This window comes from Crassostrea angulata, chromosome 5 (genome assembly GCF_025612915.1).
Source record: "Crassostrea angulata isolate pt1a10 chromosome 5, ASM2561291v2, whole genome shotgun sequence".
NCBI classification, from domain to species: Eukaryota; Metazoa; Mollusca; class Bivalvia; order Ostreida; family Ostreidae; genus Magallana; species Magallana angulata.
This window is the reverse complement of record NC_069115.1, coordinates 13,650,425-13,673,251: the sequence shown is the minus strand read 5'-3', so window position 1 is coordinate 13,673,251 and position 22,827 is coordinate 13,650,425. Positions and strand designations below refer to the sequence as shown.

The following is a 22,827-nucleotide window of genomic DNA, read 5'->3' as shown; positions in this document are numbered from 1 at the left end:
TGAGTCAGGCAATATTGGCAAGCGTCAAACGATGCAATTCCTCAAAATAATTGCACAATTCTACTCTTTTGAAAGGAACACGTGGAGAATAAATGACAATTAGCCAGTAGGCACGTGTCCTATCTTACGCAATAAGCTCGGTACTTAAATAAAAATCAGAATTTAGAATATTTCTTCAATAAAAGTACAATATCTAAAATGTTTTAATTTCAACATATCTTTAACTAAATATGAATGATACGTTATTTCCAAAACTAAAGTGATACACATATTTGACTTTAACAAAATTAAGTTGAACAGTAGAACCTTTGGATACCAAATATATCAAAACAAAACACATTTTAAATCAACAAAAATACAAGGAAAATGGTAATTAATACTGTATAGAAAAAAAAACCCATAATTTGTAACTTCAAAATTAAAGTAAAAATAAAACATCCATCAATAGGGGTAATTCTTTTTTTTTTATTTTTCACAAATAAACAATCATGATAAACAACCATGATGATGACATATATACATTTTTAACACAATTATATTTCTTATACATAACTCAAATAAATAAAATGAATTTATTTGATATGGGAAAACATTCTATTGAACATATGAAAATTAGCCTATGTAAAACCTGATAATATAAAAAAAAGTATATGTATGTATGCCATTTAGAGATGAGGGTCAATAAGAGTTAGAAATATTGCATTTTTAGTACAGGTCAATAAATCCTTATAATATAAAAATGACAGTGAGGATGTACAATGTTCATGCAGTAAAATTAATGTAAAAATAAAACTCTATCTCATAAATAAAACAATTACATTATATTTGAAAAATATAACACTAATGAAAAGTAAATAAAATCTAATGCAATATATAAAAATAACAAGTTTAACAAATATATAAAATATACAAGTATAACTGATTTTTGAAAACCATAATATATTTCATTGTAGCTATAACTGTTGCATACATGATAACTGTTCACACAAATGCCCTATGATTTATATCACAGATAATAACATATAATAAATATAACAAAATCTAACAAATAAAACAGAACCTAAAACAATAACAAAATATGATATTATTCTGAAAGACTTACTAAGATTTTTTTTTAACAAAACACTTAACAATGAGCTGTAAGCACCAGTTCCTTAACTCATCAAAAATAAAATACAATTGATACAACCTTGAATGGCTTTTGTGAACAGCATATGCATGCATATATATGTTATCATTGGGCATGAGTTTTTCATGTCAACATTATTAGTTGTATTCATTTGACATTTCTAAAATTCCAGTGCAGCATGAACACATCCAATGAAGAATGAACACTAACAAATCACAGAATAGTTACATGTTCCTGTCTGAAATTCTTTGTCAATAGTTAGAGTAAAATGTCCATCTGCTGAATCAGTCCGGACTAAATGAGGCCAGCACTATTTCTTATATAAGTCTCTATCACTAGAAAGCTCACACACAGCTAGCCATCAGAAGGTAATGCCCGTTACCATGGATCCCGTCTCGCACAAGTTCCAGATGAAATTGATGAGTCGCATCCGGATTCAGGTGGTAAATTGCTCAATCCATTGATATGGTTGATTATCCATCTAAAATGTTACGATGCCAACTCAGACACCATCTCACAAAAAAAAATGAGCGATAACACCGAATATTGAATCAAAATTGATTTCACGCACACGGTCATTTTTTTTCGCAAATATCTGTATCTTTGGATGTTTTTTTTGCGCGAATATTCCCTATAAGGTTAACCAATCATAACCCTTGATATTTTTCATAACCCTCTTATTTCATGATCATATTTTATAATTTTACATCAACCAAAAAAAGGAAAAGGGTTAAAGTGTTACCTTGACCTATTCCTTTCACGCAAGCCAAGTACGGACTGTGCCCTTCACAAACTGCCGACATATTGGACACTTCCTCATGGCGGGGACACAGTCTGCACAACAACAAAGATGTCCGCACGGCAACATGGCGATGGAGGCGTCCTTCTCCATACAGATCTTGCACATCCTTAGGTCCCTCAGTTTTCTGTTCTCCTCCATTAGTGAACGAGTATCTATAAAATAAAAAATAAGGGTGTATGAATATTTGCTTTTTATGTCAGAACATAAAATCTAAGTGAAAAAAAATGCTTTTGAAACAATTTACACATTTTTTTTTCTAATTATCAACAAAAACCATATATGTATATTGTATGCATAGAATTTTACATTATAAGGCACCGGTTATGTAAAATACATACCTTCAAGAGACATTGCAGGTGCCAGTGCATCATTCAGAGAGTCAAACTTTTCTTCTGTGTTTGATGTAGCAGCATCTAAAATACAAAAATTACAAAATTTTAGGACTTTTTTAAAAAAAATCAAATGATTCAATTCAGTTTTTAAAACTTAATATCAAAATAAATAATAGAATATTGACATTAAAATTACCTTTGTCCTGATTTTTTTGTGTTTTCTCCTTGGCCTCAGATTCTGAAGTTTCCTGTGGGGAGGGCCCACTTGCTGCCTCAAATTGACCTCCCTGAGATTTGTCAGGTGTATTGGGATCAACATTTGGATTTCTAGATTGATTTTCATTGGTTGGTCGCGAGCTGTGAATTGGAGGGGGGATGTCCAGTCCATTATTTCTATCTTCTTTACTCAAAATGACCTCCATAAGATCCATCCCAGTGATGTCTTCTGGATCTAAAAGAAACCAGTAAATGTTAACATCATGGTACATTTGTGTTCTCTCAGAGCACCTGCTCATCTCTCTCTCTCTCTCTCTCTCTCAGAGCACCTGCTCATCTCTCTCTCTCTCTCTCTCTCTCTCTCTCTCTCTCTCTCTCTCTCTCTCTCTCTCACAGAGCACCTGCTCATCTCTCTCTCTCACTTCTTTATCCTTTTTTAGTTTTTCCATCAAGTTATCATAACAATTTACAGCTTTTAATATCTTGATTAATCTAAGAGTAAGTGGTCCTCTTATTAATTACCTTTTGTCCCTCTCAACTGGTTAAATGCTTCTCTAATTTCACTTTCAGAGTAACCCATTTCCAGGACACTTTGAAAAGATAGAAATGATGTGATATCGGATTGTCTTGATCCACTAGATAATACTCCGTTCTGCTCGACTGAACTGCTCTGCTCAACAGATGATGCAGCAGTGGCTCCCTCTCCCATTGCCTCTAGAGCTTCCTGTAAAAAACAATATAAAAATAGCCATCAATACACAATAATCTTAGTGCATCACTTAAAATAAAAGGTTTAACTCCTTGTAAAATTTCTAAGAATATAGAAATCAACAAATAAATCATCAAGAACAATACGATTTTCAAGGTCTTTAATTTTGAAATTAAAAATATAAAGAAAAAAAATAAACTTACAAGCTCTTGGTGCCTAATTTGTACCAATGCAACAAACTCGTCTCCTCTGTTTTGTCTTACAAAGGCGCATTTTGGAAACCATCGGGCATGTTCTGTCCAAGGATCATCTCCTGGCTCCCAATTACGTAATCCTCCACCGCAGAAGAAACAGCGCGTGTAATCCCCGTAACCTGCATAGAAAAATCCTGCCAGGGCCAAAACTTGCGGTGTTTGTGTCAAGCTAGTGGGCCAATCTTGAAATGAGCTGACCCTTGTTGCCAAAACAGCGTAAGCAGGATATTTCGCACGGTCAAAATTGATTCCTAGGGGATCTAAATTTCTTAAAAATGCATTGATCTGTTCTTGAATGGCTCTTGACTTTTTGTGATTTGGCTTTGACTGACTCTCAGTACTTTGATTATTCTGTGAGGACAATGTTTCACTCCTCTCTGTGTTTCTATTGGATGCTGGGACTAAGTGGTCACGGTCAAGTGTTGGTGACCCAGATACATTTCCAGAGCCTTGTTCAACAGTTGATTCTGCTCCAGTTTCTTCTGATTGTCTTTCAATTTCTGTAGTTTGTGGATCAGATAGATTTTGTGGTATGGTCCTTTGTGAAGGTTCATTAACTTGCTCTGAGTTTGAATGCTGATTGTTTCTTTCAGTTTCCGAGGTTTCACTGACTTGTTCTGTGTTTGAATGTTGGGGGTTTCCACTATGACTGTTTAGACTCCCTCCTACTGGGACATTCACACTATGCTCATTCAGTAAGGGACATTGTGGAGACATTTGCTGGTGAATTTCTCTGGGTATGTCTCCATCTCTCCATCCCCTTTTCTGTGATTTACATGCAAAGCAAATGACTAGATCATCCTCTCCCTGGCCTATATAATAGAACCCCTCTTTGGCAAGCTTGATTGCCGAAACAGACCTTGAGGGAGGGAAATTTTTGAATGTCTCCAGACGAACCAGTTCTACATTCATGGAGTGGGGCCCTTTGGATAATGATAATGATTCATTTGACCTTGACCTAGAAGCTTCCTCGGATGGATGATTGGTTGATTGCTGAGTACCACTGGACAATTCTTTTGCTACAAAATCGTCAAGATTTCTGGAGGTTGCTATGAGTGGATGCAGTGCAACATTTGTTCTCTCATTTTCACGAATAAAATAATCCCTGTACATAAAACTGTCCAGTAACATTTCACTTTTTGCAACCTTTGTTCTACCTTTTTCCAAGGTTCTTTCTGACATGTCATTTTTCACAAAAGCTCTTAATAAGCCACAAAAATCTGTTGTTGATTTTCTCCTCTTGATTTCCACTTTGTTTGGACCTTTAGATAACTTAGCTTGGCTCAAAACTGTCATTATTTGTACGAAATATAAAACAATATTTGCACTCATTTCTAGTGAAAATTTGATGAATTTTTTCTCCATAGCCTGGGTTTTTCGAGGTTTACTATGGTGACATGATACTCCATTTGTACTAGTTCTTCTGCTTACATTTTTCTTTCCTCTTTTCAATGTGGTATGTTTTCGTCCTGTACAAGATGTTTTATAACTTTTACTTTGTGAACAAATTTTTCGAACCTCCTTCACATCATTTGATATCTGTGCAAGTTGTTTGACTATGCTTTGCAGATATTCCATCATCATGATCAGGTTGATTTTTTCTGGCACGATTCCCATCTTTGAGATATCGGATCCATGATTTTCAAACAACTGACGAAATGCCCTTTGTTTTTCTTTTTCAGCTTCAGGCCAGCTGAGGCTTCTTTCCAAACCAGATTTGTTCACTGTATTCATTGTATTCTATAAATTTAAGAATTAAATTTATTATTATTCATAGTACTTAATTGTCTCCCCTTAACAATGATATGTGACACCTGTCAATATTAAAGTACATCATAATCAAAATACTGTCACCAGTTTATAAATAAATGTACATTTGACAATTATTTTTTTTAATTTTTGGGAAATTGAACATCATAGAAAAGCCGGGATTCAAACTCATGACTTTCAGATTTGTTTTTAACTTTCTATAACATATACACTACATACACACTGTTAGGCCACAACTTATATTTTTTAAAGAAATGTATAAAATTATACTTGGTTTTATTGTTTATTTCGATAGGAAGTACATGAACGTCATAATATGAAGGTGTCACATACAACCTTAAAGTTATACTATCCACTTTACAAAAATAATTTGGGATTGAAACATAAGTTTGTTCTCCTTTTTACAGGTCACATGCCCATTGGGCTTGCCATGATACTTGTGTCTCCTTACTTTTTGACCACCCTAAACAGTACGCATATATAAGTTTATATCAATAATTATTATATATACACTATAAAAATTAAATACATGTAGTTGTCAAAGAGTAAGATGATCGAAATAAGCTGTGCCCATTTTATCTAGCAAATAAAATGCACTAATAGATGAATTAATATATATATTGTTAAATTATTTCATACATTACCTCAACTGAACTGGCGACTGATGTCGTGTAAACTACATGCACATACACACACACACACACACACACACACATATATATATACATAACATATCTGAAATATACCAGAAGAAACTAGAATATTATAATAGAAAATAGTACGTTAGGAAAGCAGCATGCACGTGGTCCATCCGAATTGGTGTGTGTATATATATATATATATATATATATATATATATATATATATATATATATATATATATATATATATAAAGCATATCTGGAATATACCGGAAGAAACTAGAATATGATCATAGAAAATAGAGTACGTTGGGGAAAAATAGCAGCACGTGGTCCATCCGAATTGTTTTAGGTTGGGTTGTACGTAATCCGAGATTCCTCTTATTCTAACCCCCACTTGTGACATGCGGGGGATCATCGAGCGGTGGTTAGAATCAGAGGAATCTCGGATTAGGTGCTACATGTACAGACCTACAGAACAAACACATGTGAATTTACGGGAATCGACGGCGGGAGTCTGCTAAGAGAGAGAGAGAGAGAGAGAGAGAGAGAGAGAGAGAGAGAGAGAGACTAACCAAATGTGGTCTTCTTTAATTTGTATAAGTACTGGGACACGGTAACAAATTTTCTTTCAAAATTTATATTTTTCAATTTAGTATTTTATAAAAATCTCAATTTTTTCGTACAAGTATATGTAAACAATACTCGTATCATGTTTCGTTTACATCTATAGGATAAATACAGAAATGTTCAATTCATTTTCATAAAAAAAAACCTTGCAAATAGCAAGATCTAAATGAAATCGTACGTATTTATAAAAGCCTTTGCCAGTACATGCGGATAGGTATGCATGCAACCTAATAGTGTAATTTAAATAAAAACATGGCACAAGCTACATGTAATTAATTCAATGACCCTCATAAGTTAACCTTTCAGATAATTATGTCAGGGCAAATAAACAAGCCATAGGCTATTATAGTACATTATTTTCTTTATATATATAATATCTCGTATTTACTACCTGACTATGGACAACAACCGTGAGTCACGAGCAGTTTGTGTCTACTCTTCAACAACATTTCCTTATATATACATGTACATGTAAAAGGACATCGGATTAGTCAACTCAATATCCATTGACATATACATTTATCAATGGATTGTCATTCATTGGTTGACTGGGAAAATATTTAAAATACCCACGTGTTTCTGCGGTAAATTATACCCAACAGTACGTTTTTATTTACTACCACATGCAATACTGTATTATAAAGCTACTGTATTGGGTACCTTTATCGCAGAAATGGGGGGGGGGGGGGGTGAAGAACCGATTGGTCTATCTAACTATTTATACCAACTGTAACAATTAACTGTGTATGGGGAAATTAAGACACCGTGCAAAGGATTATTATTACCTTATGGCTTTGCTGACCCGACAAAAATAATTCCACAGCTGCACAAATGAAAATATTGATGAATTTGGCCATGTTGAGCCGATAATATATATCCCTCCTAAGACCTTTGAAATTTTGAAAACCCCATATTCTCACAAAATTGTTAATAGACGTAGATCTATATATTTCAGTTTCGGTTTTAACGTGTTTATATGTAAACAGTTAAAAATAGAACAAGGGAATATACCAATATATAATAAACATACCTTCAATAGTGTATTTCCTAAATAATAAGCCAGTCGTTATATATCAAGTGTGAATATATGGACTTATCAAACGATTTTGTAATAGTGATTAAAGGACAGGTGACACAATCACAAAAACATTGACCAACAAGTTGAATTGTGAGTGGGATACAAATTCTGCAAAATTTTCCTTACTACTCCCATCTGTTTCACAGCTATTGCTGAATTACTGAGCTGATAAGACGCGTGACCTCAATATGCATATCTGAAGCCTCTGAGATCGGAAACATTCGGTGCAACGTAATAGCCGACACACTGCCCATTCGCTGTATCTTTCAACCATAGGGATTTCTAAATTGCTCTTATCTAAAATCTGAAGTCATTAACTTTTGCTCATTGCTATTAAAAGTTTAAGAACCCAGTACATAAACAGAGTTATTCTAAACTTAGAAACCCCATTTCTGTTTCCTCAGCAATTATGAATGGGAGTAAAAATTGTGACCTGTACTGTTAACTTTTCATTGATCTATATACTTCATGCTGGAAAAAATATGTCAGATGTTGGATTTTTAAAAGATAAAAATCATCAAAAACATGGAATCATTGTTTCCAAAGAAAGGATTTTGTTTTTTCAACACATAGTAAGTGATAATGTATAGAGACTTTTCGTAACCAGGAATTTCACTGGTGGATCTTAAACCCTAAATAAACCCCAATTAAGTTAATTGGACTTAATAAAGGATTTTTTTATTTAAGAAGTATTACCAGAAATCCTGGTACCTGTAAGCAAATATGTTTGTAAATTTCTTTAGTTCCACAAAATCAGGGGTCTACCTTAATCTCAATACTAATAACCGAAACATCTTTTAATTTCATTTTTTAGTATGGTATTTGATCACGTTCGTTTATTGAAATTTAATTAAAAGAACTACCAATTTTCATTATCAGTAAAGACTGAAACAGTAGTTTTTTAACATAGTATTCAGGTTTTAAAAACGTATTAATCTCAGACTCCTTGAATTTTATCCAAATGTAATTTGAATATGAAGATCATTTTTTGGTAGTACTTCTGAGTTGTGAATAATTTATTCTTACTGATCAAACCTAAAAAAAAAAAAAAGCCCCAAACGAGCTGTTATGCACACTGATGACTTCTTATATACTGACATTAGATTCAGATGGACAATGAATTATTTTTTTTACAGCAACACCAATTGTTACAAATAGTACACAAAAAAGGATTTATATGTGATATAATAAAAATCTAACTCATCGTGCTCCCAGTTGAGTTTTTTTTAAAGAAAATAAATATCTATAGATTAATATCAACTTATTCAAATCAATGTTTTGGATCTGCAATATTGGATTATGCATATTCAAACAATATATTTCAAACTTTACTGAATACTGACAATCTGAACAAGTGGTTACCTGTCTGGTTGACAGGATGATAATCTGCTATAAATGATTATCAATCACAGAATCTTCAGATTCATTCTAATTTAATTACCTTTTTTTCAATTTCTATTACCACTATCTTATGTACACAAAATTTCTCAAAAACTCCATTAACCAATAATACAAAATGTAATCTTGTACATTCTATTATCTTACTACTTTGTTTTCAGGAGAGGGTTCATACACTAAACTTTTCAATAAAATATGCTTCTAATAAATTCACTTTATTCTAATAATGCTTTATTTCAAAATCATCATTTGCAACACAAATACACTATCCTGTACGTGTAAATAAATCTCGTCCATTGCTCTGTTTACTATGTAGCCGATAGCTGACTATGTCATCTTTGACGAATAACGCACAGGGGTTTCTTATCTCATTAAAGATCGGCAAAACTCGGAGATCTGTTGCAGCTGGGATTTTCAGCACACTTAATTTAGCTGTGTGTTCTTATCTGATGCTAGTCAAATGGAAAAATTGTTATAAACTGATTTGTATTTATCAAAGAAAATGTTTTTAGAAGAAAATGATTTTGTGTCACCTGTCCTTTAAATATACGGTATACATCGGACCTCCTCGCGTGCCTTCCAGCTTGATTGCTGAACGTGCGAGAGGAGTTACGATTGATTTTTTGTTTACAAACAAATCGTCACATGCTTTCAATGACTCATATATAATATACGATGTTGTCCTAGCTACACGTATATTGTATGATACGATAAAGAAATACCTGACTTGAAAGGAGTGTTAATCAGATCCACACAGAAGACCAACATGTTTTCGGTTCTATGTATTTTGGAATGTATATATTATATGGTTTGTGTAAAAGTATATATATACCCTCAATGATTGCACAAGAACTACGCAACATTTTGAAAGATTACCTGATAGCTTTCTTTAAACCTAGCTGTATCAGCGTAAATTACGACAGACTGGAACAAATGACCACCTGAGTGAGTATCGGCCAGGCACGTAGCATCAGGGGTGGCCAGGGGGGGGGGGGGGGGGGGCTGCCCCCCCTCCCCCCACACCTTTTCTCGCAGCAACACATCTTTAAAAATTTACGTATAAAAAATTGAATTATCATGGAGTTGCCCCCCCCCCCCCCCCACTTGTTTGGGAGTCTGTAAAAAATTGATATGAAAATAAGGAAATGAGGAGTGAAATTGAAGTCATATACTACGCCAGCGCCCCCCCTCCCCCCCACGGATTAGGATTTTGAAAAAGTTAAATTTTTTTTTTTTTTTTTTTTTTTTTTTTGCTTTGTCAAGATCCTTTCACGAGTGATAACCATACGTAACACACAGCGAGATGAAAGGTCTTATATTTTAATTATTAGATTGTATCAGGTCCTAACTGCATGCTTATGGATAAATCTAATCGACAGCTATAACATTATGGTTTACACATCTGTGAATTGGACTCTTAAAAAGACTTTTGACAACTATACATTAGGCGTAACATCTGTAACCTGTGAGTATATGTTCTAGACATAGACGTTGTCGTTTCATAAAATACGAAGTGCATGTTTTATTGGTTCGTGTGTGTGTGTGTGTTGGGGGGGGGTCGACTTTCGTTGCAAGACGACTAGCTTGACAATATATGGTTTTTACCTCTTATCTTAATTAAGTTTATCCTCATACACTCATACGATAATACATAGTATTAATTTATCATATAGTATTACCCTGTATCACTCACCACCAGACCAAGACACCGGCACCATATTATTATTATATTATATAAGAATATGGCCGACAGGCACGTAGCATCGTTTTTGAAAGTGGGGGGCCAGACTCATTCAAAAAATCTTGACAAGCAAAAAAAAAAAAAAAAAGAAAAAAGAAATTTTAACTTTTTGAAAATCCCAATCCGGGGGGAGGGGGGGGGGGGGGTGCTGGCGTAGTATATAACTTCAATTTCAATTAACTTTAATATTTTCAAATGAATAAAGAGTTGGCATACGATAGATAAATGTAAGCTGGGGTTTTGTAAGTTTTTAATGAAAGTATAACCAGCAATTTTCAAAAATTACGAGGTTGATACCAGTTTCTAAAATTATGATAAATTTGTTTTGCATTCAGTAACTCGTACGTAATGCTTTCAGTGTTTTTACTTTTCTAAAAATTCATAAATGTCGCGTAGAAAATGAGAATTATTGATTAATATGCTGATAAAGGCAAGTAAATCCTAGTTGCATGTATTTTACATGTACATCAACAGACATGCCGTATAGTTGTAATGTACTTACGCTAAAGTTTCCTTTAAGGTTTACAAAGCTGATTTTCTACACGTATTTTACATGTATATACGTAATGTATTTAAGCTTATTGAATTGTAAAACAATTAATAATTTGAATGTTTCAGCACACTTTGATAAATTTGTTTCATTAACGGAAGACTGTTATTCACGATTCGGAACCTAACAGAGGCGTCGGAACAGAGGGAGGGGGGGGGGGGGGGCTAGTTTTGCAAAGGTAGATGAACCATTAGGCACATAGCAGCAGAGAGGGGCCAGCCCCCCCCCCCCCCCCCCCCCCCCCCCCCGCACACACACATTTTTTTGCAGCAACATAATTGTTCCTAATCTACCTTGAAAAATAAGAAGTGGTATTTCAAAAGTATACTAGCCCCCCCCCCCCCCCACCCCCCCTCCCCCACGGATTAGGATTTTCCTGATATTGGGGATTAGTTTTCTTTTTTTTTTATCTTGTCAAGATTTCTGATGATTAGTCTAGCCCCTACCCCCCCCCCCCCTTCCTCTTCCCCTTTCAATTTCCTTCCGACGACAGTGCCTAATATAATATCGCAAGAAGTGTCGGAAATTTCACAATTCACGAATCGGAACCTAATATCGCAAGAACTCTCGGAAATTACAAATACATATTTACGCCTCTTGTATTTCTCAATGCTGATTTTGCTGATTCGTGTACTGAAGATTTTAGAATCTATTTTTAGAGAAGGAATTTCCCTTCATAAATGAGAATCGAAATCCATTAATGTTGTACATATACTTATTTCTTCATATTGAAAAATTCATAAAGAAAAAAAATCTGTCCTCTGAATGTCAATCCATTTACTGACTTTCATGTTGCCTGCCAGTTTATATATATATTGCCAATCCATTAGATCTATAGTCCCATATGCATTTAAAGGTCAAACGTGGGTTGATTCGCACCCGCCTGCCTACTACCAGTTTCTTTCATTACAAAGAACGGAATTTTAGGTTAGGACCGTAAATTTTTGTTTTCTTTAAAAAATGTCAAATAAAAAGATAACAGATCTAGACCAAATGGCGATCGCTATTAATAAAACGAATGACTGTACAGACACAACTGAATGATAGATGAAATATTTATAGAAGTTGCATTTTGAACGGAGACAATACACGTTTGATGATTTCAAGAGAAATAGGCCTATATCTTGAGAATGGAATTAAGACTAAGAACATCTAAATCATAGTGTAAAATTTTGAGGGATTCATTTCCATTAACACAAAACGTGGACCATTGACCTACTTTTTGAAAGTGAAAAATAAAACTCTAACCAAATGTCTATAACATACAATAGATCGGGTTTTTTTTATTATTATCAGTTGATTTTTTTTATTCCGAGTAAACGTCATCCTTAATATCATACTGATCATGAAAAGCAATGAATAAATGTCTATCAAATTTCGAACAGTTTTTATCAAAGGGGAAGGAAACTAAAAATATGTTGTACAATAAATCAATCAATTGTCATCTACTATAATTGTAAATCATATTTATTTTCATTAAAAACCCCGGAACAATGAATAAATCAAGAAAATCGATCGCTTGATTTAAATTTCCCGCCGCCATGGGGGCTGCCATTGAACTTTAATCTATGACGTCATACCATCTATTCCGGTTTGTCTTATCAACATAGCATCATGATATTCGCTCTAAATGACAAGTTCTGGAAAATTTGAAATAATATTGATTTGAGACCGTTCTTTTACCTTTGCAAACTACAAACTAACGTCAAATGGAGCATGTTCGTTGAAATCTAAAAGCGGAGGTTAGTGTCGGAGAAATCTCCGCGTAAATGTGGAAATTGTCAACAGATGCCAAGTATCATAGAAAATGTCTGCCGTCGTTATTTCGACATGGTAATCATGGTAATTCCGACTTTAAAGAATGAATTTTAAACATCCCGATTACAATTATAACCTTTATTCAGTTAGCGAAGAACTTGACTTGGAATACAAAATTTAATCGAGGTCGTTTTCAACGACGAATGATAGCAGATTATAACAGCTGTCATTTACTTATGAAAATGCATATTTTTATGCATACAATGATACATGTATTTATTCTTTAGATTGACGTGTGCTCAAACATCATCAATTTTGTTTAGTCGATTATTTGAGTAACAGAAAGGCATAAACCAGCGTTAATTATATTCAGAGCACTGTGTACATTCATTTATATTTGCATTTCCATTGTTCTTTCCCACTGTAAGCCCATACGGAGGAGCTGCAATCATTTCTCTATAATCGCAATTGCTCTGTCAGTATACTATGACGTCATAAAGGTGTAACGTTATATATACTTTTCCATGATGTTATAAATTTAAACCACTATACGATACATCATGTGTTTTTCTCCAACTCCATTAAAATTGACGTATTTACATGTAATATTAAAACATGTTTTTAAAGGAATTACTGTTATAACATATCATTGATTCTGTTAACAAAATGTGAATTAAAAAGATACATTACAGTCTGAATGTTTACTTTTGATGTAATAGCTAAATGTCAAGGTCTAGGCTAATACAGGGTATTTGCGAGTGGTAAAATGCAAATATAAGTAATAAACAACGATTATTTAGTGAACATGGCGTTATGAATAGCAACTGCTCTGCTGGCATATTTTCCATGCCAACAGAGCAATTGCTATTCATAACGCCATGCTCACTAAATAACGTTGTTAATTTTTTAAGTATATGTAAACCAAACCGGAATAGATGGTGTGACGTCAAAATAATAATTTTTTTTGGTTTTTAATATAAAAGAGTTCTACATCATGTCAGCCTCCAGTAAATACGATTTCTCCAACTTCAAACGTTCATTAAAGCTTAACTACGTATTTTATTTTCAAAACAGCATGACCACATGTGATAATTTACACCACTTTATTGAAATAAATAAATTATGTTTTTGACTTTCCTTCCCCTACATATCAATATTATCAATACTCAAATGCAGCAGCGGGCGCTTGATATTGGGTGGAGATTAGGTAGGTGGACACGAAGAATAAAAAGCTTATCAATTAATTTCCCACATTTATTGAGTTAAAAGATTATGATTGCGGAATGGAAACAAATGCGGGCGTTTTTTTTTTACTGAAATGAAATTTGGTATGCAGATTCATCAGAAGAATATGAAGTTCGATTTGGGGTACGATCGAGGATTTTTTTAACAGAATTATTCCTCCCCCTAAACTCCCTTAACTCAGAGAGATCCCAATTTTTTGCACTTTCCTTTTATTTTCTTCGCCGAGTCTTCAAAGGAAAGGGGGTATAAGTGTGTCACAAACATTTTTTGTTTTGTTCAATTTTCCCCATTGTACAACTTTTGAACGATACATCGCAGAACCATCGGGCCACTTCAAATTGAAAAGATGACATTGACAATCAAAATGACATAGAGGTTAAAGCTCAAGGTCAAACCGTTTTCTTGAGGTAACTTAAAGGAAATTTGAGCATTTCATCAATATTATCGAAAAAAAAAATGTTTTAAACACATTGAACTGGAAAGACCTATGCATGTAATTCTTCAGGAGTCATTTCATATGCATGCAATTCTAGAATATACATGTATGTTAACATATATATGATTTATTACCAAATAAGAAACTGCATTAAAGCTAACTGATTAAGAAATAGTATAATCAGAGGGCATTGCGAACAAAGATATTGTAGACTTTAAGTACTCACCAAGCAAGGGCGTAGCTGCCTATACGGCAACAGTCATGGCGTGAATATCGTTTGGTCCCAAAAAATAAAAAGAAAGAAAAATTATTAAATATGAATCAACCAAATTGCTGACAATATAACTTGCGTCATGTCCATGGATTTGCTTACTTACTTCAAATTTGTAAAAAGGTACGAACCTCCGAATTGGTTAATTCTCACTGTTAAATAGGATCCACTTTTAACATGCACGTATTTATTTTAATCTATCAATGCATCTTTTTAAACATGCCACTTGCAAACGGAACCACACAGAGGTCTTTCAGTGTTCTGAGGCTCTAAAACTCCATGCACAATGAACAATGACAGATGGTCATCGCTCGGACGCCTCTATATTTCTATATATATTAAAGTTTTAGAAAGATGGTTTCAAAGTGTGAAAATTTAAGGTCCAGTACTTGATTTTATAGTCACCTTCTATAACGTATTACCATTGATTCAGTGTCACTACAAGAAATGTACAAAAAAGCATCTTCAACATAAAGATGAGTGAGGTCGGATTTGCGTAGCAGCACGACCTCTGGTGAGAGAAAGCTGATTTTATTTACTCATGATAAAATATCTTAGTAGAATATAATGAGGATCACAATAGATAAACTATCATCCACATTGATTTCTTTTAAATATTTTGTAATAAAGGTGCAAACGTGGACGGGTGTAATAACAATTTTCAAGATTCAAGGTTCGAATCTCGGTCTGGTCCGTCTTTCGGTTTTTCTTCCATCCCGTTACAGTGTTATAAAATTAAACCAGCGCTTGCGCCAAGTGAGGATTCAAGAGATAAGTATGGGTTGTAAATCTAAAGAAGTTACAGTTATAATGATTTTTTGTTCAATGTGTGGAACAATGCATCCTTTAAAAAGTGGAAGAATATGTTCCACGGTTTATCCTTCTATACGAACTTGATCGATTAACCAAACCAATTTTCTGGACACAAATTCAACAAGATACAATGTAAGGGGAAATTACAAGAAAATTAGTAAATATTAATTTTATTTTGCCAAAAATATATTTCATTTTAATATTAAAACATGGATTTTCCTAAGTATACCTACTGTATGTCAAAAAGGTTATAAGCTAAGTTACTTTCTGTTATGACATATTAAATACTAGTCCGTAGTTTGATACAGGCAAATGACATTAGGTTGAGTTACTGTGTATTTTTTTTCAATAAATAATACACATACTACATGTGATCAAACTGTAAACTTATTAATCAAACTAAATATTCTCCGGTTTATCTACAAAAAAAAGACCCTAGAAATTACAGATTAATATTATTTTTTTAGAGGTACATGTATATTAATACAATCCATCTAACAGTGACCGGTAACGTATACTGCTTGATATTACATGACCATTTTTCAGGTACAGTCATGTATGCTATTTTTGTCATTAATGGTGCTTAAACTGCATAGGTACAATCACGTATGTTGTTAATCAGCTACAGGTATAGCCATAGATGGGTTTCCCCACATTGTTCATGGTATATAGACAACAGACAGATACAACACCTTCTCACAGACTCTCACACACAGCAGGTTGGTATTATATACTCAGTGCCTGTTTTGGAGGGTAAGAGTTGAAATTGACACCCCGAGAAAACCATTGTCAACTGACGCCAAAGCGGAGGTTGACAATAATTTTCGAGGGGTGTTAATTTCAACTCTTACCCTCCAAAACAGGCACTATTTATTTTACTATACTGAATGTAAACTTTAATGCTTTTATATAGGAATGACGTGATTCGAATTCTGTGGCGAACCGTACGCGCATAGTTTACGCGCACGTAACAATTCGTTGTGCTACCCGTTGCTAAGTGTGTTGCTAACGCTGAGGGTAATAGAACGGATTATCAACTGCGTCTAAACCAATCAGATTTCAGTATTTGACATGAAAGTATAATAACACGTATTGATATACACCTACATGTGCATACATGTATATAGATACGCACAGTACAAATATTCTCAAGAAAAAGAAAAAAAATAACAACCAATGTCATTATTGTGTAGATTGAATATTTATACAAGAAAAAGACAACTCCTTGGTGACCATCTTTTTTTTTAAGTTTTCAGTAGTAAACAGTTTAATTTCAATATCATAGTAATTAAGTTTTTAAGTAGGACATTAACGTTGGAAAACATATTAACTTTGTACTTTTTCGACTTTTGAAAAGTATATTTCTTTCTAAATCAGGCACATGTACAGTAATTATTATAGAATATGAAAATTAAGGTATATATATAATCAAAGATTATGTCATTAATCAAACACAATGTTGTTTATCAAGCACATTAACAGTCATGTACGTTGTTAATAAAGCGCAGGTACATGTAATATATTCACATTGTGTATATAGGACAGGTATAGTCATGGATGTTTTTAAGTTGGTATAAACACGTACAGTCATTGGCGCTGGTACATGTACTTTCATGGATGTTGCTAATAATTTGGCCACAAATGTTGATAAAGTCATAAATGATTATAATCTGGCACAGGTTGCACATAAATCATGTCATTAACACTTTCACTTAATTACTATCCATACTTCTGGATGTATTCAATATGAATTAGAAGTATCGGACCATCTTACTCTTATAATCCGACTTGGTTGCGGGTATAGATGTTTTCATGTTACAGTACTGTATCAACTGACAAATAAACGTTGAAAGTTCTGTTTAAATATTGAGTTATCTCTCTTTGGTCAATATCATTTTGCTTTGATATCGGGCGCATGAAAGATGGACATCATACCAGAATAATTTGATTAAAAAAACCATAAATCATAAGTTTTTCTTGTTCATTTCATTGTTTCTTCAAATAGTTAATAACAATATGTTTACATATATCTATGACGTGTGATGGTTCTGTAAATGGTCCCGTCATTCAATGAATCCTCCTTAATAGATGGTTGCTTTGGCGTTGTACATCCACAATGCAGAGATGCTTCGATTGGGATGGCCATGCAAGTCTTGGCCCAAACCATTCATCTCTTTACTTTTGCGGCAACGCACTGCATGTCTATACATTCACGCAAAAAGTCTGAATGTTGCACTTTCCACTGATCTTTACGCCCCCCTCTCTCTCTCTCTCCTCTCTCTCTCTCCTCTCTCTCTTTCTCTCTCTCTTTCTCTCTCTCTCTGATGTTCCATGATCTGTCCCTTACTCAACGATCCACACATATTGCCGCACAAATCCACGGCATTCAACTTCCACTGGGATACACCATACTCTTCTGTCCCGCCGCTGACCCTCTGCAATCTGTGTATTTGCTTTACTTCCGCTCGAATGCTTGTTTTACAGTCATGTAATATTTTGACTTCTCATGCCACTTTATAGGTTAGTAGGAATGATATTGATATTTTGTAGCTCCCTTTTTGAAAACTGTTCATATATTGACATGGGTTGATATAGCACCAGCAAAATTGAAAATAATGGAATTTAAAGACGATGGTTATTTTTTGTAATTCCCTGATCCGCAGTGTGATACACTTATAGTATATTCTCTACCCCACACCATTAAGTGTGGCTTCTTTGAATACAATTCATAATTAACTGTTACAATAAATATCGCTTTTAACTTCACGCATGAGTGTAAACCTTGACCTTTATCATAATAAATTAGCGGGTCGATGTTCTAATTAAATACTTAGAAAACGTTAAGAACGGGGAATTGTAAATGCAGACAGAGATATAGAATGAAAAGAAAACGCAGAGGGTCCGATTGACTAAAAGAATACAACTGAAATCACGCGCGGATGGAGGAAGTGAGAGAGAGAAAATGATAAATCGTCTAAAATTGGAATTTCGACATTTTTTCTATTGGAGAATTTTTTACAAATCATATTTTTTTAGAAAACAATTATTCCGAGTAGACTCGTATACGGACGTGAATCAAAGAAAAGTCGTTACCGAAACTAGATAAATGACAACACATTCCCAATCCAATCAGTGGCTTGGTGTTGGAAAAAACTAGTAAGGTATTGCATGACACGATTAAAGACAGTTTCTTATCTGCACTGCATTTTCTTTAAAAAAAAATACTAAATCAAACATTCATATTTCTGTAATGCTAATGTTTTTATGGAAAAGTCATTCATTTCTACTCATATATATTTAGCCTGACCCCCCCCCCCCCCCCATGGGAATTTTTTTTGGATCCGCGCGTGATTTGACAAAGGATTTTCCTTCCTTTAGCTATTTCAATTTCATTGATTTCATTTCATTGTTAAGGTACGATCATTTTCATAGGATAACATATATGTAAAAAAAGTTAAGAGAAACATGTAGGCACCTACATTAAAACTAACATTATGCTCGTAGGATAAGCGAGAGCAAGCGGGGTAAAAGTTACAAATAATGGTGTATTCTTGGCACATGTAAACATTTGGTACGGTAATTTAGTGTATGCATTATTAGTGTTTACGCATACTTTTTTTGGTAAACAATTTTACTCAGTATTATCCCCCAAATCCTAGTCGACGCGTGAGTCACAAGGGGAGGGGGGATTCCAAGTGCCAATCTGATTAGTCAGGTCATTAGCGCCATTCGGGTAACAAAGTGGATTGGGAAATGACCGAGGAGTCACGATTTTGCAGCGGCATTAAAATCACAGGCGGCTAAAAATAAAAAAATAATAATTGGTTGATGACGTCTGAATCGAAATCAAAAGTTAAAGGGACTCTAAGCATGACGTACATTAATTGAAGTATAGTAAACACTTTGAACGTCATGCCTTTTATCCCATCACAACGGTTAGGTCTAATTCTAATCTGATTTCTAGATAACCATGCATTTTCTAAACCTAAGTGCGTGTCAAATTTTATTTTATTTTCATTGGCATACATGCAGGACCAATTAAGGTGATTTACCTACAATTTTCTACATGCTTGGCTTTTTTTTAGTAAATTTGATTCGCACGTTTGTAATACAGTCGAATACTGAGGAATTATAAGGAACGAAAACGGAAACCAAAGTACAACTCCACAATTTTTAAATAAAATCATATCAAATGAACAATTATCAGAATTGCCTGTTTTCTATTTGTAATATAATTTTTCAACCATCCCAGAATATTAACATCAAGACCAATAAAATTTTTGAGTTGGATAATAAACCCCTATGCCAAACCCTATCAAATGCATTTGATACACCACAAAACACAAAAGTTACATCTTTGCCTTTTTCTAGGTGTGATATTTTATCGTAAAACTATGTTTCTCTACACTATTTTTTTAAGGTTCGGTATAAAAACATAAATTGAAAAAAAAATTAAACTTATATTTATATGGTATATTTTCCATGATACAATGTACATGGGCTGAACTTTTTTGTTAATTTATACTGTAACTTTAAAATGAAAAAAAAAATCCCACTTAACTCTGAGAGCACCTGTTACCATACTATTGACGGTCCCACGATCTCAGGTAGCCAGCAGCGTATATTTAATACCAGATCCACCTTCATACATATCGAGTTATGATATACAGATATGTGATAAAAGCATCACTGGTAATGGAGTTCGAGAGGAGGCGTGTTGATGACCTAGGATCTCCCCTCACTTTGTACACTGTAAAGAACAGAATAAATGATCAGAGATGTTATATTGCGATCATTTACTCTCAATTTGAATGTCTTATCTTATTGCAGAAAACAAATTTTATAGCACACTCTCAAAAGAAATTCAAAATTATCACTTGCATGTGTTTGTTTAATTGTGTTTTTTATTTTGATTTCATTTATTTATTATATTTTTTTTTGGTTTCATTTGAATAATTATTTAAAATTGTCAAAATGTGCGTCCTTTGGGGGGGGGGGGTGTTCATGAAACAAAAGTATCGAAGAAAACGCCCCAAAACAATCTTTGAAAAATTAATATACATCGAATAGTACATAGTTACTTGCAATGTTATTAAATGCGGGGGTGAATGTATTTGTTTTGGAAAAATAACTTCTTATTGATTTTGTACATTTTTAATTACAATCACTATGGCAAAATTTTCATGTTCAGTGCTTTCAACTCTGCATTGACGACAGTTCACCAGGGGAATCCAAAATATTTATATCTGTTGTATATATACACAGGGTGTTTCCCTTTATCTACGTCATAACTTGAAATCTAAACTCATTCATAAAGTTCCGACACGTCATTGCAAACAATCTCACGCCAGGTCATATGATTATTCCACAACACCACAACAAAACATTATAACTTGATTGAAAGAGATAATAATCTCGTACATATTTAGCTTTAATGATATAGTCACGATAAACCGACTTGACCTATATATACATACATCTTTTGTACTTCTACCCCGAATCGTGCAATTCACGTGAAAGAGTGTAGTACTATTTCAACACATCTTATCAAAAACTGTTATTGCACATTAACATATTGGTTAACAAATATACAAAACAGAACTAAACTTTAACATGCAGAGTATTAACCTACACAATATATCATTTATATAATATTCACATTACATAATAAGTATACACAAACATGTACCGTGTATTTCTTGCGCTATTTCACGTAATTCGTAAATTACAAAATCAAATACAAACATACGCAGGTTCTTCAAGAACATAATTAAGTGGGCGAAATCAAGTCAAATTTTAAAGGAAAGGGTACTCTTTTAACTGAAAAATTGAAGATACACATGCAAAAACGAGAATAAATAACGGCAAAAGAATGTCTTTTAAAAATTGATATAAAATATAGGGGTCATCATTACGCAATATATACATGTATTTCCGAATGCAAGTCATATTTACGCATTTCTTGCTTTGCAAGAGGGTTATTGAATTACAGGGACGGCGCCCTAAAGGGAATCTGGTGTAAACGCAACTTTAATTATATAATAGTGTTGTGTTGTGCATGTACTATGCTTAAATAGTAGTCAGGGTTTGATACATAGTGCACGAGCCGGAGGCGAGTGCACTATGTATCAAACCCTGACTACTATTTAGGCATAGTACATGCACAACACAACACTATTGTTATTATTATGCCGACTGTTGAATATACTGACGTACTTTGCTATCAGTAGCTGTGACGTTCGAATGTTGACAATTCCCTTACAATAATCACTGGAAAAGCAAGCGTTTGTTGTTTTTTTTCAAATTAATCAGTTGATTGATCAATTGAAATTCCCTTACAATAATCACTGGAAAAGCAAGCGTTTGTTGTTTTTTTTTCAAATTAATCAGTTGATTGATCAGTTGATTAATTGATTTGATTGTTTATTTAATCAACAAGTTGTTGTACAATAAAAAGTCAACAAAGGTTTATGTTCTTTTCAAGAAATGAGACGTTTGGCCTTACCGAGAAAACTCGAAATGTTTAGCAGACGAAATCTCATTGAATTTTTTTTCTTGAACATTCTTTATCAAGCGTCATTTAAAAAAGCGTTTTCGTGATTCTCATGTAGAATTTCTTTGAAAATTGTTCAATCAATTTGTTCAAAAGTTTATAGGAAACTTAAACTTTAAAATTACCGTCAATAATTATATTATGAAGTATTTTTGGAAAAATGAATAATTCTAATTGCTTGATGTCAGTGGAATATATCTACGTTTTATATATATAATTGTTATACTTTCATGTTAAATACTGAAATCTGATTGGTTAAGACGCAGTTAATAATATTTACTATTACCCTCAGCGTTAGCAACGCACTTGGCAACGGGTAACATTAAAAAATGTTACATGCGCGAAAATTATGCGCGTACGGTTCGCTGTAGAATTCACGTTATTCCTATATAAAAGCAGTAAAATTTTCTTAAAATTTTAAAAAAAGACATTCAGTATAACAAAATAAATAGTGCCTGTTTGGGAGGATAACAGTTGAAATTGACACCCCTCGAAAACCAT

The 22,827-nt window shown here is 33.6% G+C and overlaps 1 protein-coding gene across 4 annotated transcripts; it reads right to left on the bottom strand.

Moving 5' to 3' along the window:
* Window positions 1-545: 545 nt before the first annotated feature.
* Window positions 546-9,748, bottom strand: LOC128185860 (baculoviral IAP repeat-containing protein 2-like). 4 transcript variants are annotated; one of them, XM_052855535.1, is made up of 7 exons: window positions 9,682-9,748; window positions 3,392-5,182; window positions 3,002-3,203; window positions 2,460-2,714; window positions 2,270-2,344; window positions 1,872-2,083; window positions 546-1,610 (listed from the first exon to the last, which is right to left on the bottom strand). In XM_052855535.1, the coding sequence occupies exons 2-6, from the start codon at window positions 5,174-5,176 to the stop codon at window positions 1,887-1,889; spliced, it is 2,514 nt and encodes an 837-aa protein (XP_052711495.1). In that variant the 5' UTR covers window positions 5,177-5,182; window positions 9,682-9,748; the 3' UTR covers window positions 546-1,610; window positions 1,872-1,886. The 4 variants fall into 4 exon arrangements, with proteins under 4 accessions (XP_052711495.1, XP_052711494.1, XP_052711493.1 ...); XM_052855534.1 differs by lacking the exon at window positions 9,682-9,748 and adding an exon at window positions 7,514-7,591; XM_052855533.1 differs by lacking the exon at window positions 9,682-9,748 and adding an exon at window positions 7,269-7,483.
* Window positions 9,749-22,827: the final 13,079 nt, after the last annotated feature.